The sequence below is a fragment of the Lynx canadensis genome, chromosome D1 (assembly GCF_007474595.2).
Source record: "Lynx canadensis isolate LIC74 chromosome D1, mLynCan4.pri.v2, whole genome shotgun sequence".
Lineage (NCBI taxonomy): Eukaryota > Metazoa > Chordata > Mammalia > Carnivora > Felidae > Lynx > Lynx canadensis.
The window spans coordinates 56,755,531-56,772,012 of record NC_044312.2 but is presented as its reverse complement, the minus strand read 5'-3'; the positions used below and the strand labels follow the sequence as shown (position 1 = coordinate 56,772,012).

Sequence of the window (16,482 nt, the reverse complement as noted above, 5' to 3'; positions counted from 1 at the left end):
TTCAGGATTCAAGTTCTCTCCAATTCTGACCCTGATTCAAAGAGTCTGAACCTCTTCTAATCTAAGATTTCTCACAGTCTGTGTAATCAGACTTTGAGCAGCAGCCCCTAACCCAGACTTCCAAGTTAGTCACCAGCAGCAGACTGGGGTGGCCAGAAAGGGCCCTCCCCCCACCCCTCTGCCAGGGACCCAGATGATTCATCCACTGGGTGCTGGGATTCATTTGTTCCCCACGATCCAAGGATGCACCAGGAAGAAAGAAGATACTCAAGATAGTTTATTGATTGAATGAATGAATGAATGAATGAGTGAGCGAATGAAGGGTCTCTCTCTACCCTGTCCCTTCCTCTCCACATTGTGCCCACTTGTTATCTATCCCTTCACTATTAGAAGACTTGCGGGAGGTATGGGCATGTCCTAAATAATCTTCTGCTGCCTTCTTGAGTTCCCTACTAACCTGCATGTTTCCTTCTCATCATGTACATCCTTGAGGGCAGGGACTTTGTCCTTTTCTCAGCTGTATCTGTAGCACCTAGAAGAGAATTGAATATCCAGCTTAGCTCAGAGCTCAAGGGACTATCAGTTGTGGGAGGGTGGGGTGAGAGGGGTTGATAGACCTGGAGCCATGGGAGGAAACCCGGACAGGGAGGGGGCAGGGATAACCAAGGAGAGAGGGAGCCAGACTTACAGATGGGAAGGAAGCAACGAATGACAGCACCACATTTCACAGCCAAAGAAGGAACTGTGGCCTAGAAAAAGAAAGTAACTTGCTTCGGGTCACACAACATATTACTTAGTGGACAGTCAGGGTTCTCCTTCCTGCGCACCCCTCCAGACCCGGCCAAACCACGACGTTCCCCCGGAGTCCCCGCCTCTATCACTTCAAGACTTTCCAGGGTGAGGGTCCGCTATTGGGCCCCTCAGGACCCCTCTTCCCCTCAGGGCAGTCACTAAGGTCGAGCTCCGGTGATCAGGAGAAGCTGCGGATGGAGAAAGATGCTGCTTCTCAGTTTCTGACCACCTCCCCTGAGACAAAGCAGAGGGGTCCTGACTGAGGAGGGGGCGTGTCGGAGAACCCAATTAAGTTTCAGCTCTAAAACGGGGGAACGGATCCCCTTGGGGCAGAGACCTTACAAGGGAGAGGACTGCTGGAAGGAAGTGCGATCCGGGGTAAGATTGTGGGGATTGGGGATGCTCCTCTCTGGGGAGCTGGACCCTGAAACTCAGTGTCCCCTCCAGCTCAGTGATTCGAACTACCCCCCTCCCCACCCCCCGCCCACTCCCCACCTCCAGAACCGGAAAAGTCCGGAGTCTCCGCAGTGTCCACGCGCAGCGCAGGTCGTGCGGTCCGGTGCCCGGCCTCTCTGCTGGGGGTTCCCAGCGCGCCCCCCCCCCCTATTGGGGGGCAGTAGGACCCAGGGGCCGGGTGAGAGCGCGCAGGGGGAGGGGCGGCAGCCAGGGCGGTCTGGGGGAGGTCTTTGGCTGTTTTTTTTTTTTTTTTTTTTTTTGGCTGAGCAGGGGCGCCCTCCGGAAGCGTTTCCAACTTTCCAGAAGTTTCTCGGGACGGGCGGGAGGAGGGGAACGCCATATATAGATCTGGGGAGCCGGAGCGGCGGAGAGTGGAATCCGTCCGCGGCTTGAGTGGGACGACTGTCCGGCGCCAGCCCACCCAGCCCAGGTGAGGGAGGGGGCCGGTCTGCGTGCGGCGGGCGCTTTGGGGGTGCCCCGGAGAGTGAGAGAGGGCGGGAGGCCGCCGGGAGGGATTGGGGGCCAACCCAGAGCCCGCAAACCGGAGTCCTTGGCCCTTAGGGAGCAGCTGGGGCGTTCGGGGTCGGGAGCCAGGGGCGGCTGAGTGAACCTGTAGGACTAGGGCGAGATCAGGGCAAGGGTGGGGAATCGGGGCGCTCAGAGGCTCGGAAAAAGTGCAGGCTTCCATGGGAGTTTGGGGCAGGGGTGCTGACGGCAGGGAGGAAACAGTGGGGCTGGGAGCCAGGATGCTGAGACTGCCTTGTGCAGGAACCAGAAGGGAGGAGGTGGGGTCTGGGGGCCTCTCCAGCAGGGGTGGGAGGCCAGGCCAGCTTTGCAGTTCGGGGCGCCTCCACCTCTAGGGCTGAGGCCCGGGGGCCGGCGGAGGTAGGTGGACCAGCCTCCTGACGGGCAGGGTGGCATCTGCGCCTCCTGAAAGTAGAGTGGTAGGAAAGGAGATGAAGTAGTCTTGGCTTTTCCTGGGAGGGGTTCTTGGGATCCCCACCGTTTGGGAAGAGTCACAAACGGTGGCTCCATTTCTGATCAGCAGCCTGCATGTGTCCATGTTGGCAGCTAAAGGAGCAGCTTGACCAGTGTCCCCCACCTCCCTTGGGAAGGGGGTGAGGAATCAGCAGGCTCCATATCCCCCCACCCAAGAGGGGAGGGTTAGCTGATTAGAAGGCTTTGAGTCACCCACTCTCAACTCTGTCCACTGCCACCTGGTTCTTGGAGTGGCTGCAGGGTTAAGGCTACTTCCAAAGGCCAGGGTTCCCTGCCCCCAGCCTAGGGACATTCCTGAGGCGGCCAGAGTGGAGGAAGAATGAAACCACTTCCAGCATGGCCAGGAGGCCCTGCCCCTCCTCTTCTCCGTTTCCGGCAGGTCCCTCTGGGCTGTAGGGCCCGGATGGAGGGGAAGGAGGCTGGAGGGAAACTGGGGGCCTTGGTTCCCTGGAAGCCTCTGGCTGGCACCACACCCTCCAGTCTTCAGATGGTTCACCTGCCCATCCCCCCCTCCTGAGGCTTCCGGATCCAGTCCTTTTGTTTCTGGTCACCGGGATTCCCAGCAGAAATGGTTTTGTTTTGTTTTGTTTTAACCTCACTGTGTAACAGGATACCACATCCAGGCTTCCTCCGGGGGCTCTGCGGGGGCTCTGCGGGTGCTTCCGGGAGGAAGAAGCCCTGCGCTGGGAGGCCTGCCCCCCCCACTGATCCTGTGGGACCTGGGGTGGCTCCCTGCTCCACTCTGGCCTCAGTGGCTCCCGCTGTACAGTGAGGTCCCTGTGGAGCTGGGACTAGCTGTGCCTGCCTTTGTGCCAGGGACAGTGTAGATGGGGTCCCATGTTGGGGTTGGGCCTTCCAGGCCCTGCCTCACCACCGCTCCAGCTCTGCCCTAGCCCATCCTCCTCACTCTTCTGTTTTCTTTCAGAATGAAAAAGGCAGGCACTGACCTCCCCCTGAGGCAGTTTCCAGGTACTTTAGACTCCCTCAAAGCGTTTGAGATCCTCTCTGGTGACCCCTAGCATTTGCTTCTCTTCCCTCTTACTTACAAAAACCCAGAATCCAGTCTCAACTCAGTCTGGCTAGCTGTGGGCACAGCCCTTGGCTCTCTGATCGAACAGTTTTCTTTGTGGGACTGTAAAGTCGTCTAACCTCGGCCTCAGGGCTGGGATTTCTCTGTGGCAACGCGGGCTGGGCTGTGGGAGGCTGGCTTGCTTGTAGTGACTTGCCTCCCTCTGTTGCCGCTGCTGGGTCAACGTTAAGGGCGGCCCTTCTCCGCAGCCAAGCATCTCCCCGCACCTCCCTGCAGAGACCCTGTGCAGACTCAAGGAGGCTCTGGGCCACCCCCTGGGACCTGCACCCAGGCCTCCTGCTTCCCAGGCTGGAAGCCCCCCTCTGCCGGCGGCGGATGGAGATAATTCAGTTTCCAGCCTGCCACGTCACCTAGAGCGGGAGCTAGAGCAGGAGGAGCAGGAGCGCGGCTGCGTGGCTGCCTGAGGAATCCCAAACTAGTCATTTGGAGCTTTCTTGGAAAGCCCCTCCCAGCCCTTTGAGGTTCTGGTTGGCTGGGGGTGGGGGCTGTCAAGATGGTGTCTGCCACGTGGCAGGGCTGGGAGCTGGGCTCCTTGACTCTCTCCCAGTGGGATGCTAGTGGCCGATTCCCCCGCGTCTGTGCTCTGGCATCAGCTGTATGGACTAGAGGTGGCCTTCGAGTTGAGTGACCAAATGCCTGTTGTCCAGGCAGAATAATCAGTAGTGCCCCATTTTACTCTCTTAGGCATCCTTTTGTGTGAAGTAATTCTTTGGTCTTTCTGCTTTTGAGGCTCCAGGCCTGATGGGAAGGAGCTAGGGCTGGGAGGAAGGTGGGTCCTGAGATCCCCCCTCTCGTCTGCGCTCTAGGGTACAGGTCTCTCTTGGGCCTTGCGCCCCCCCCCCCCCCCGCTTTCTGCATGCGTCCTTTGCTTCCCCCTTTACGCTGCACCTTCCGAGAGGTGGCCGCCCAGGGAGGGGGGACCCGCCTCGGTTCACAGGATGGCTACAGCAGTGGAGTCTTTCCAGAGACCCAGTGCTCTTGCAGGCAGGCCGAAGTCCTGAAGGTCCTCTGCTAGGATTCTCAATTTGGAGGTCCTTAAGGACCCCAGGATGGGATCCGCTGGAGCAGTGGGACCCCAGCCTCTACCAGAGTTCCTACCAACCCTTCCCTTCCCCCTATCCATCTTGCCTGAAAATAATGGGGAAGTATCCCATGTGGAGAGACTGTCCTGATTGGAGGCCCCGGGAGGAGAGTGAGGCTTGTTTTGGGGACCAATGCTATTGCTGTGGTTTGGAAGGGATCCTGAGGAGAACCCTGAAGCCACAGAGCAGAGGGCCTGTGTGATAGCCAGGCTCTGTCAGATTGGAGGGCAGAATGGAATCTGAGGTGGACCCAGCTTCCTGTGAACACGCTTCTGGTTAGCCTGTGGTGAATGGGAGGGGGTGTCATTGCTCCATTCAACTGTGACTTACTCCTCCTCCAGTATCCTTCCTCTCAGGAAACCTACCCCCCACCCCACTTTTGTCCTGGGGATTTCCCATCCATTCTCGGGACTGTGGACAGATGGACAGGTATGTCCCTGCTAGGATAGAGGCCTTGGGCGTGGAGACCTAGACCTCTATGGCTTGGCAAATGGAGACTGAAGCTGAGAGAGGAGTGGACACACACTCAAGGTCACCCTTGGGCTGCAGAGTTTAGCATCTGGGTTCCCCCATTTAATGAATGAGCCAATGGGTGACTCATTAACATCCCAGGGCAGGGTAAAAGGCACAGGGGGAGGGGCAGTCCTTCATCCTGTCCCAACAGGACATCCTTTGTCCAGGCACCTGAGCTTCATGCAGACCCTCAGTCCATCCGCCACATTTTTCCACTGGAAGAGGGTCCCGGAGTCATATGAGATCAGAGCTAATCTGTATACAAAATGAAGACCCTAAGTCTGCCCAAGTGGCCCTGATTTTTGTTCATTGAGGAACAGCTGAGGCCCATTGTGTGCTAGGCACTGGAGATTTAGAGGATAACCAGACTGGCTCGATTTCTTGTCCACTCGGAGTTCATAGACTAGTTAGGGATGGAGATCACGTATAATAAACACACAAGACTGACTCTTGTAAGTTCTGTGTAAGAAAGCAATAGGGTGGAGCTGTTGCCTTGCTAGAAACCCTGCTCCGGATTAGGAGCTCAGAGAAGGCCTCAGAGAGACTGGGCAGACTGAGACCTCTGATCTGGGCAACTCTTGAGTTAGGTCTGGGTTCCCCAGAACTCTGAGCTCTCTTGATCCCATCTGCAGGGGACTTGGTGGCTGCCAGAAGGCTGGGGATGGTTCTTGGGGAGGAACATCTAGGGTTTCAGGGCCATCCTCTCTCCAGCCCTCACAGGTCCCCCGTGGTGCGTACAACCCGCTTCCCAGCCATGCGCCTCCTCGCGCTCATCGGCGCCTGCTGCCTCCTGGCCGTGGCTCTGGCCGCCGAGGTGAAGAAGCCCGCGGCTGCTGCAGCACCGGGCACGGCAGAGAAGCTGAGCCCCAAAGCGGCCACGCTGGCCGAGCGCAGCGCTGGCCTGGCCTTCAGCCTGTACCAGGCCATGGCCAAGGACCAGGCGGTGGAGAACATCCTGCTGTCGCCCGTGGTGGTGGCCTCGTCCCTGGGGCTCGTGTCACTGGGAGGCAAGGCGGCCACGGCCTCCCAGGCCAAGGCGGTGCTGAGCGCGGAGCAGCTGCGGGACGAGGAGGTGCACGCGGGCCTGGGCGAGCTGCTGCGAGCGCTCAGCAACAGCACGGCGCGCAACGTGACCTGGAAGCTGGGCAGCCGCCTGTACGGGCCCAGCTCGGTGAGCTTCGCAGAGGACTTCGTGCGCAGCAGCAAGCAGCACTACAACTGCGAGCACTCCAAGATCAACTTCCGCGACAAGCGCAGCGCCCTGCAGTCCATCAATGAATGGGCGGCGCAAACCACCGACGGCAAGCTGCCCGAGATCACCAAGGACGTGGAGCGCACGGACGGTGCCCTGCTGGTCAATGCCATGTTCTTCAAGCGTGAGTCCAGAGGGGTGGGGCGGCCGGGCACAGAGCCCTCAGCAGCTGGGGTGGGGAGCCAGCTCGGCACGTGTTGCCCAAATGCCCGACAGGTGCCAGGGCAGAGGGCGGACGTGGCGGTGGCTGAGCCGAGGGTCCTCCTGAAAGAGTTCTCTGTCCGGTGGAATCAGCCGGACCCTGACTGTAGAGAGCTGTTCCTCATAGCTTCAGGCAGCATGTCGCGGGGCCAACGCCCATGTCCCCTAAAGCGAGGAGCATGTACTCTGTGGACTGGGCGCTGGGGTGGGGGGGAAGGTGAGCCCCAAAGACTAGAACGGAAGCCTGTGGCAGAGAGAGATCCAGGGTGTGCAGCTGGGGGGCTGTGTTCTGAGTGGGGGCCGTCTATTTCTGACCTTGCGTTCTGCTTCCCGCTCCAGCGCATTGGGACGAGAGGTTTCACCACAAGATGGTGGACAACCGAGGCTTCATGGTGACCCGATCCTATACTGTGGGTGTTACCATGATGCACCGCACAGGTGGGTGACCTGCGGAGCCGGGGGCCGAGGTGGGGGGGTGAGGGCGCTCGGGGCCTAGGCCTCCCCCAGCCCTGCGTGCCCAGTGCCCTCTCGGCTCTCCTCCCAGGCCTCTACAACTACTACGATGACGAGAAGGAGAAGCTGCAGATTGTGGAGATGCCCCTGGCACACAAGCTCTCCAGCCTCATCATCCTCATGCCGCACCACGTGGAGCCCCTCGAGCGCCTTGAGAAGCTGCTGACCAAGGAGCAGCTGAAGATCTGGATGGGGAAGATGCAGAAGAAGGCTGTCGCCATCTCCCTGCCCAAGGGTGTGGTGGAGGTGACCCACGACCTGCAGGTGAGGGATGGCCCAACTTGGGGTCTGCAGGGCCTGGAGGAGAGGGGTGCTTGGGGCACCCATTCGTCAGCTCAACCAGTCTGTCCTGAGCCTCTGTGGGTGTCCAGGTAGTACTGGGTGCTGCTGCGGGGAGAGGCCTGGGACCTGCCTTTGGGAACATAATGGTGACATCCGTAGTTAAATGCGATAGAGCACCTGCTGTATGCCAGACACTCTTCAGAGCACTTCGTAGATGTTAACCTTTTAATCCTAGAAACAACTTCATTAGGTAGGACTAATGAGCTTCTTAGAGATGAGGAAACCGAGGCTCAGGAAGGTTAAACAACTTACCCACAGTCACATAGACGGTAACTCAGACATCTGGCACCAAGCTGTGCCCTAGTCCCGTACCGTACTGCCTCTGAGCCTGAGGTGCCCCCAGTTCTAGACTGTTCCAGCCGAAGGGTCGTCCCCCGTGCAGCAGTAAGACGAACGATGGCTGTCAGCAGTGAGGCACTCGGGGTGGCTGGAAACTGAACCCACGCATTCAACGTCATCTTCTCCTCATGACCGCCCTGGGTATTAGCCAGTGGCTTGAAGGGAGGCAGTGACTTGCTGAGGTCACCTTGGTTAGTGAGTGGTAGAGCTGTGGTGAGTCCTCAGGGTGAAAATTCAAGGTGGCCTTTTTTGTCAGGAGAGATTTTTTTTTTTTTTTTTTTTTTTTTTTTACCTACTCAAAAGGGAAAACTTTTATCTCATTCGTGCCTTGGATGCCAGAAATGGCTCCTTGGTAAGCTTCTCACTCACGGGATTGATTCAGATTCACTGCTGACACTGTGGAGAGAAAGCTTGTGATGAAATGGGGCTTCGGCTCCGGACCACGGACTAGTGGCCCTTGCGTGGCCTGTGCTGTGGATCATGCTGAGGTGTCCAGAGAGGAGCCATCACCACGTCCTGGACCCGTCCAGGTTCTTCCCCAGCTTCTCCTTCTGCCGTGGCTGCTCTGACGCCATCCTCCCTTTTTTTCTCCCGTGTCTTCCTGGAACCGTGGGTGGACACACAAGTCCACGGGGTACGTGGAGTTGAGAAATTTGACGTGTGTGACTTGTGTGAGGTCATTGGGACTGGAGTCGCTGGGCCTAGAACACCTGTCTCAGGACCCCCTGACCCTCAGGACCCCAGCTCAAGTGCCTGTTTGGCCTCACCAGGGAGGTGGCCTGTCCTGCAGAAACCTGGGCCCGGAAGCTGCTGGTGACTCGGCCAGTAGTCCTTCTCTGCAGCGTTTTCCTCACTGAGCCGCAGGGAGACCAGGCTCCGGTCGTGGGGGATAAGGAAGGCTTCCTGGAAAACAGGGTGGTTAAAGCATTCTACAGGGATGGGGCTGGCCATTGAGACACCATTGAGGGTGCCGGCTGTTCAGTGAGACCGTCGAATAAAGTGCTGGGAGAGGTATGCTAAGGGGTAAGGCCACAGCACAAGCACAGTTGACATACGAAAGCGCTTGTACTTGGCTTCCGGCGGCTCTGCAGAGCCATGGCAAGTGTGTGTGTTGGGAGTGGGGTGCATGTTTGTGGGGGTGTGTTTTAATTTTGTACTATGGGAATATGTAAAAATGTATATTGGGGCGCCTGGGTGGCTCAGTCGGTTGAGCGTCCCACTTCGGCTCAGGTCATGATCTCATGGTTTGTGAGTTCAGGTCCCACATTGGGTTCACTGCTGTCAGCGCAAAGCCCGCTTCAGATCCTCTGTCCCCCTCTCTCTGCCCCTCCCCTGCTTGCAGTCTCTCAAAAATAAACAAACATTTAAAAAAAGATGTATCATGTATACATTAAAACTTGATCAGTGTAATGAACTCTCCTGTATCCATCACCCAGCTTCAATCATCAGCAGCTCATGACGGATAAGGAGTCATCGATACACAGCCATTTCTCCCCCAACAGATTATTTTTTGTTAATTGTTTGTTTAGTTTTGAGAGAGGGAGAGAGAGCATGATGGGGAGAGGGGTAGAAATAGAGGGAGACAGAGGATCCAAAGCAGGCTCTGTGCTGACAACAGAGAGCCCGATGTAGGGCTTGAACTCACAAACCATGAGATCATGACCTGAGCCAAAGTTGGACACTCAGCCTAACCAGCCAGGTGCCCCACCCCCATCAGATTATTTTGAAGCAATTCCCAGGCAGAAAGCACCCTGGACAGGTTTTAAAGCCCCAGGATTATATGGTCATAGCTATCCTTAGAGTAGTCTTCCTTACATTTGAGTGTGCCAAGAATTACCTAGAGATTTTGTTAAAGAAGCTTCCTGGGTCCTCCCCCAGAGATTCTGATAGGTGGCTCTGGGAGAGAGGGCGTCAGGAGACGTGTGTTCCATATAAGCTCCCAGGTGGTGCCCGTACTGGCAGTCCGTGACCCGTGCTTTGAGAAGCACTGATCAAGATTGCTCAGCAGGACTGGGGATAAATTCTGCCTTTCCCCCGAGTCTCCGTGTCCTTATCTGTTATGTGGCAATTAGAGGTTCTTGCAGGGTTGTCGTGAGAGTTAAGAAAGCAGTGGTTCGAAGTGCCTACATCATGTCTGGCATACAGGAGGTGACGGGGAGGTGGTAATCTCTGCTCTGAGGAACAGGGTAGGAGGTGATGGGTGGTGAGGGTGGAGGGTGTGGGTCTAGGAGCCTTGCCCATCTCGCGGCCTCACCTGGCACCTGCCTCATCCCGCAGAAACACCTGGCCGGGCTGGGTCTGACTGAGGCCATCGACAAGAACAAGGCAGATTTATCACGCATGTCGGGCAAGAAGGACCTGTACTTGGCCAGTGTGTTCCACGCCACTGCCTTCGAGTGGGACACAGAGGGCAACCCCTTTGACCAGGACATCTATGGGCGCGAGGAGCTGCGAAGCCCCAAGCTCTTCTATGCTGACCACCCCTTCATCTTCCTGGTTCGAGACACCCAGAGTGGCTCCCTGCTGTTCATTGGGCGCCTGGTTCGGCCCAAGGGTGACAAGATGCGAGACGAGCTGTAGGGCCCCAGGGTCGTGGGATGGCAGGAGGCAGCCGAAGGCTCCTGAGACACATGGGTGCTATGGGAGGGAGGGAGTTGAGGTACTGACCTTGGATAGTCCATGGGGTAGGGGTGGGCAAACAGAGCAGGCTTCCTGTGTGTCTGAGCAGACTTCCCAGCCATCTGCTTGGACGTGGGCTTCCAGATACCATGATGCTGAGCCCAGGAACCCCAGGGACCCCACATTCTGTGGGACCTGGGCAGTAGTCATGTCCTGCCCTCAGAGCCCTGGGTTTAAGCCTGCCTCAATCAGTGTTCATATTTATAGCCAAGTGCTTTCTCATCTGTGAGACGGAATCGAGCTAGTGGGGGCTCAGCCCAGGCCCCGTGGAACGGGGGCCCTCTTTCCCTGACCCGACCATCACCTCAGCCCTCTCTCCAGCTCTATTCCAATCCTCTCCCAACTTCCCTCAACTATAAAATGAGGTGCTGCACCCCCTAGGACAAGTACCCCCATGATGGCCCTGGCCCCAGTTGAGGGGGGGATCGGGAAATAGCTCATGGGGGTGGGGGTGGGGGCTCATGGGCGGATTCTGGTCAGGCATCATGGGGATGAACTTTTTTTCTCCGTTTGTAGATTTTCAAAGATGGGGAGGGAAGGGGGAAAATGAGCCTTTGTTGCTGTCACATCAAGAACTTATTTGTACAATTTTTTTTTTCAATAAAACTTTTCCAGTGAAGTTTTGTTGGAGCATGGAGGGTGACTGGATCAGAGATTCCCATGTCATTTTTCCCGGGAGACAAGGGCTCCTTGTGTTAAGCCAGGGCCCATATCAATATGGTGCTGAAATGCTGGCAGATAACCGCAGGCCCCCTACATGCCGACTCGGGAAATGGTTTTGGCTTTGGCCGCCCTGGAGAGGTGGCTTTGGGGCTGGGGTGACAGTGCTGGACCTGGAGCCCGGGGCATTCTACGCTGGAACTTTGGCTCTCCAGTCTTCAGTTTCCTAGCTTTTCAAACTGATCTCATCCATAGCCAGGTTAGATAGGCTGCCTGACTGAGCCCAGCTTTGGCAGGAAGGAGCTTGTGGGATCCTTGTCCCATTTGGGTGTGCAGCAGGAAAGGAGGAGGGACCTGACACAGCCCTCCTCACACGGTCCTTGGGGCTCTTGACCCCATAGCTCAGGAGGAGAGAGGGTGAGTGGGGCAGAGGAAACTGGATTCGACACTGCTTGCTGGCAATGTAGTCTCGGGCAGGTCACTTCCTCTCTCCGGGCGCCTCTCTGGCTTCCCTCTTCCACCAACTTTGCCCTGGGGGTTGTTGGTCCAGGGAGGGGAGCCCCTGCCTGGCTGCGCAACCCAGTTGGAGTCTTCCATGATTGAATGGGGCTGCAGAAAGGCCAGCTGACTGACTCCTGTTAGTACCAAAACAGCATTTAGAATACCGCTGCCAGAGCTCCAGGTCTGTCCCGTGCAATGGACCCAGTAAATCAGATGTCTGCCCTCAGGGGCTTCATCTGAAAGTGGAAGCCTATAGTGACAAGCATGCTCACTCCTCACTGTGTTGCAGTCCCCTGGATCATTCTGTTCCAGACTTGCTGTACTCGTTCCCTGCCTCAGGGCCTTTGCACTAGCTCTTCTTTCTGCCTGACAAGCGGTTCTTTGTCAAGGGTACTTTTTTTTTTTTTTTTTTTTTTTTATCCGGAACTCAGCTTGAATGTCATTTGCTCCACAAGGCCTTCCCTGATAACCCAATGTAAGTAGCAACTCCCCTGCCTCAGTGTCTATACTGTGTTTTCTCTTTTTACTGACTCCTTAATGCTGTGAAATTTTCCACCTATTGACACATTCACTGCCTGTCCCCACTATTAGAATGGAAGCCCCATGAAAGTAGGGGCCACATTTTGTTAATCACTGTATGTCCTGCACCTGGAGTCAGCATCATCCCCACATAAGACACTGAAAATATATTTGCTGAGTTAGGAAGTGGAGCAGCTGTGCTAGAAGGGTAAAAGGGCTGTGGGAGTACAGAGGGGGAAGCCGTGACTGCCAAGGGGAGATACAGAGGGCTCCCAGGAGGAGGTGACATGTGGGCTGCCTTGAAGGGTGAGTAGGTATTCAGAATAATAATTTAAATATCAGCTGGTACTACCTTTGCGTTTTGCTTCTAACACCATGTTTGTGCAAAACACCATGTCAGTCTCTTGGTGTCCCGTGCTATGGACATGGATATAATTTTATCCAAATTATCCACATTTGGATATAATTTTATCCAAACCTCTTAGCAGCTTGGCTAAGTAGGAATTCTCTCTGTTTTAGTGGTAAGATCACCAAGGCCGAGGGAGGTTAAATAACCTGCCTGAGGCCCCACAGCACAGCCAGTGGGGCTGAGCTGGGAACTGCTTCTAGAACGTTGGCTAGTTCTCCCTCCATGCCACGTGGGAAGGGCCGGAGAGGAACTGGCCAGATTCTAATACTGAAGGTGCATAGCCTGCTCATAGTCTATACATGTCATCCCACGTCTTCCCCACGACGGCCCAGTTAGGTGGGAAGTCCTAATCATACTAGTGTGGCTCAGAGATGGGCAGAGCCTGCACAAGAACCCAGGCCTCCTGGACCCAAAGTTCAGCCTGCAATAGCGCCCTCAGCAGGTGGGAGTGCCCCACCAGAGGGGAGCTCACAGTGAAAGAAGCCAGGCCTGGGGGTGGGTGCCACCCAGATGACCCAAAGGGGGCCCTGCGGCCACCTGCGGCCATCTGGGCACATGTGGGGAGGGTAGTGAGAGGTCTGAGCTCCCTCCTCATCATGAAAGGTGGAGTTGCTAATGTGGAAGGTGACAGGGCAGGAGGCAGAGGTAGTCAGGTCAAGGTTGGGTTGGGGGTCAGACACCACCAATGGGTTGGGGGGTCAGTGCCACCAATGGCCCATCCTGCCCTGTGTGGAGCTTTCCTGTCGCCTGGAGGCCATTGGAGGGCTGTCCTATTATTCCCACCATGCTGCTTGCTAAAGCCGCAGAGATGATGATGATGACTGCTGGATTGTGAGGTTCCTGGATGTAGTGCAAGTGCGGGAAGGTGGGGATGAACTCTCTACTGGGCACCGACTCGGGGCCTGGCACCGCTGTGTCTGATCTCATTTAATCCTCAGCGCTTACCTGAGGGGTAGCTATTACTGTCCCATGTTACAGATGAGAGGGGGAGTGGCCGGCCCAAGGCCACCCAGCAGGTCAGTGACGGGGTCCGGCCTATATGGGAATCCAAGCATCCTGGCTGTGGAGGAGAGAAGTTGTGGACAGGCATGAGTGCCGCACTCTACAGTTCATAGTGGGTAGTCACCAGTGGGTTTCCATGTAATCTTAACCCCAGTCCCTGCAGCACGGAGCTCGTTACCCTGCATCCATGGAAGAGTACCCCAGCTGAGATCTTGAGAGCAGGCCCTGGTCTGCCAGTATCCTGCCACACCCCATACCTAGCACAAGGCCTGGGACACAGGAGGTGCCTAATAAATGCTCACTCAAAGAAATTGTCCAGTGGGTGCTCTGGTGCTTAGCAGCAGAGGCACTGGAGCCTGACAGACCTGACCTGTGGTCCTGCATCCCGGCTTTTCCCTGGCATGGTGACCTCAAGCTTCTGAGAAGATGAAGGCAGGAGCTGAGGCCCTGGGGCCTGGGTTCTGCAACTCGCATCATGTCACCTCCATCACATTCTGTTGGTCGAAGCAAGTCGTGAGGTGTGCTGAGATTCCAGGGGCAAGGAATAGACTCCATCTCTCGATGGAAGGAGCAGCAAAATGGCGTGGGCATGTTTTCAATCCACCACCCGGGGGGTGGCTGGTCCTCTTCATGCCTCACTCCCATTGTTTCCAGTCCCAGAACTGGAGTTCTGTGCTTGCCTGACTCGGGGGCGCTAGTTCCGGAGTCAGATGTGGAAGGAGGAAGCATACACATCAAAAGAATCACAAGGTTTTGCTAATTTACATTAGCACAAAATCTGGAAAACATGGCAATGTTTACTGTGGGTGCCAGTCCACAGAGAGAGGAACATAATTTCATTGGCCTAAATTTGTTTATTTATGTATTTATGTATGCATGTGTGTGTTTATTTATTTGGTGGGAGGGGCAGAGAGAGAGGGAGAGCAAGAATCCCGAGCAGGCTCCGCACTGTCAGCACAGAGCCGGACCCAAGGCTCGAACCCACGAACCGTGATATGACCTGAGCCGAAATCCAGTTGGATGCCCAACCGACTGAACCACTCAGGCGCCCCCTGAATTTACTTATAACACAGGATACATTTACCTGAGATCCTAGATTTAGTGTGCCACTTTGTGCAGCGAGGGGCGGTTTTCGTTGTTGGCTTAGCTTTTGGGTTGACCGAACCTCGGATTCAATAGGGAACTATGAACTATGCCTCATTGATGTTGAAATGCCAGGACTTTCTTGCTTTAAAATAGGGGAAAGAACCCGGACACTAAGGGAGGGAGGAATATTGAGGTGGGTTTACCCTGCGTGACCCACTCACCTGCCCCCTAGCCAAGTTCCACCCTCCCCAACTTCCTTTTCTAGAACCTCTAGGAAACTCCCTTCACCAAGATATTGCGAACTCCATTAGTGACGGGAATGTCTTTGAAACAGGATGTACTACTCGTTCTCTGCAGGCTAGGGATGCCAGTGGAAGAGGCTGCCACAGAAATGGTCTCTATATTTTTAGTGGAAGTGCTGGGATCCCGGAGGAGCAGAGCACACACGGCAGCACTTGGCCTGGGACATCAGACATCAGGTGGTAATCAGAATGGTTTAACTTACATCTTTATCTTTATCTTTAGCAGAGGCTAATTGTTCAAAGACCAAATAGGACCAACAGGCAGCCTCTAAACCCTCCTTAATCTGTATTACAGAAACAGCAAAGCAATAAGCGAACAAAACCTTCGGCGTTGGGCAATGGAAGTCCCACTTGAGCCACTATGAAAGAGAACCTCAGTTCCCTCACCCAAAGCCCCTTGAATGGAAGAGAGGCCAGTACACTTCGGAGCAAACCCTTCAATAGCACCCCAGACGCATACTGTAAATCTTTCCTGGGCCATTTGCCAGAGAACTGTGCTCTGTGAAGGGAAAATACACAGACTTTTCAGGGATTAGCAGACCTTGAGTCTATTTAATGCTAATTTCCGAGGACACAGAGAACCACTGTGCAGAGGCTCCGGCGGATCAGGTGATAATTGGAGTTTTGACCTGAGTCCAGGCATGCTGCACCCCAGGCATGAGACTCTGGACTCATCCTGAAATGATTTCCTCAGTTTCAGGGTGTATAGTTGAAATTTACAGGCGGAATTCACACGTAACTCTCCAGGCCTACGGGATGAGGGCCATTACAGTAGAAGGGGACAAGTGGAAGCCCCTGGAACTTCACCTTCTTACCAGTCAATAAACCGAAAGAGTGGTTCAGCTCTGAAAGAATCACAGAAATTCGTGCCCTCCTCAAAGACCTGAAAGCTGCAGGGGTGGCTTCTACCGCGGGCCGCGTAGCTCACCTCTCTGGCCTGTGCAGAAGACACAGGTCTCTGAGAATGACAGGGAGCGATCACGGGCTTACTGGGATGAGGATGCCCCTTGCAGTCGCTATTCTAGGCGTGGCTTTTGTTGTGGGAGCAAATGTGCATGTTTTATGCCACTTGATGTGAAACTATGTATCGGCAAGTAACTTCTTTCCTCTTCCTGTATGGAGAATGGCAGAAGCAGTGTGCTTTCTCTTGGCGGAGAGAGAGCAGTACAGACCGCTCTCGCAACTTCTCTTCTCGCAACTTCTCTTGAAGCCTGTGAAGTTGCTGGTTCTCTGCTACGAGTTAGTCCACGGGGATATTGTTTGTTACCTGACAGAAGCCTTTTTTAAATTTTTTATTTCTTAAAAGTGTACTTATTGCTTTTGAGAGAAGAGAGGGAGAGAGCACGAGCGGGGGGTGGGCAGAGAGAGGGAGAGAAAATCCCAAACAGGATCCGTGCTGTCAGTGCAGAGCCCGATGCCGGGCTTGAACCTGCGGGGCTTGAATCCGTGGGTGCTTAACCGACTAAGCCACCCAGGTACCCCAGAAGAATTTTTTTCTCTCTTTCTTTTTTAATTTAAATCCAAGTTAGTTAACGTATAGTGTAGTAATGATTTTAGGAGTAGAATTTAGTGATCCATTACTTAGGGACAACACCCAGTGCTCTCCCCAGGTGCCCTCCTTAATGCCCATCACCCATTTAGCCCATCCCCCCAGTATCCCTCCAGCAACCCTCAGTTTGTTCTCTGTATTTAAGAGTCTCTTATGGTCTGCCTCCCTCTCTGCTTTTATCTTACTTTAGCTTCCC

The 16,482-nt window shown here is 55.2% G+C and overlaps 1 protein-coding gene across 3 annotated transcripts; it reads left to right on the top strand.

Annotated features, from left to right (window-relative positions):
• The first annotated feature begins 820 nt into the window (after positions 1-820).
• On the top strand, positions 821-10,877 carry SERPINH1 (serpin family H member 1). 3 transcript variants are annotated; one of them, XM_030332997.2, is made up of 6 exons: positions 1,522-1,678; positions 3,173-3,216; positions 5,644-6,308; positions 6,725-6,823; positions 6,930-7,162; positions 9,857-10,874. In XM_030332997.2, exons 3-6 carry the CDS (start codon positions 5,687-5,689, stop codon positions 10,157-10,159), a joined length of 1,257 nt encoding a protein of 418 aa, XP_030188857.1. In that variant the 5' UTR covers positions 1,522-1,678; positions 3,173-3,216; positions 5,644-5,686; the 3' UTR covers positions 10,160-10,874. The 3 variants fall into 3 exon arrangements, with proteins under 3 accessions (XP_030188858.1, XP_030188857.1, XP_030188856.1); XM_030332998.2 differs by lacking the exons at positions 1,522-1,678; positions 3,173-3,216 and adding an exon at positions 821-1,170; XM_030332996.2 differs by lacking the exon at positions 3,173-3,216 and having other exon boundaries at positions 1,543-1,678; positions 9,857-10,877.
• Positions 10,878-16,482: the final 5,605 nt, after the last annotated feature.

What these genes read in the sequence shown, in the direction of transcription:
- SERPINH1 (XM_030332996.2), top strand. Translation starts at nt 5,687, where the DNA reads ATGCGCCTCCTCGCGCTCATCGGCGCCTGCTGCCTCCTGGCCGTGGCT. An exon ending in CAATGCCATGTTCTTCAAGC is followed by an intron (nt 6,309 to 6,724) that starts GTGAGTCCAGAG and finishes TTCCCGCTCCAG; the next exon opens with CGCATTGGGACGAGAGGTTT. An exon ending in AGGTGACCCACGACCTGCAG is followed by an intron (nt 7,163 to 9,856) that starts GTGAGGGATGGC and finishes CTCATCCCGCAG; the next exon opens with AAACACCTGGCCGGGCTGGG.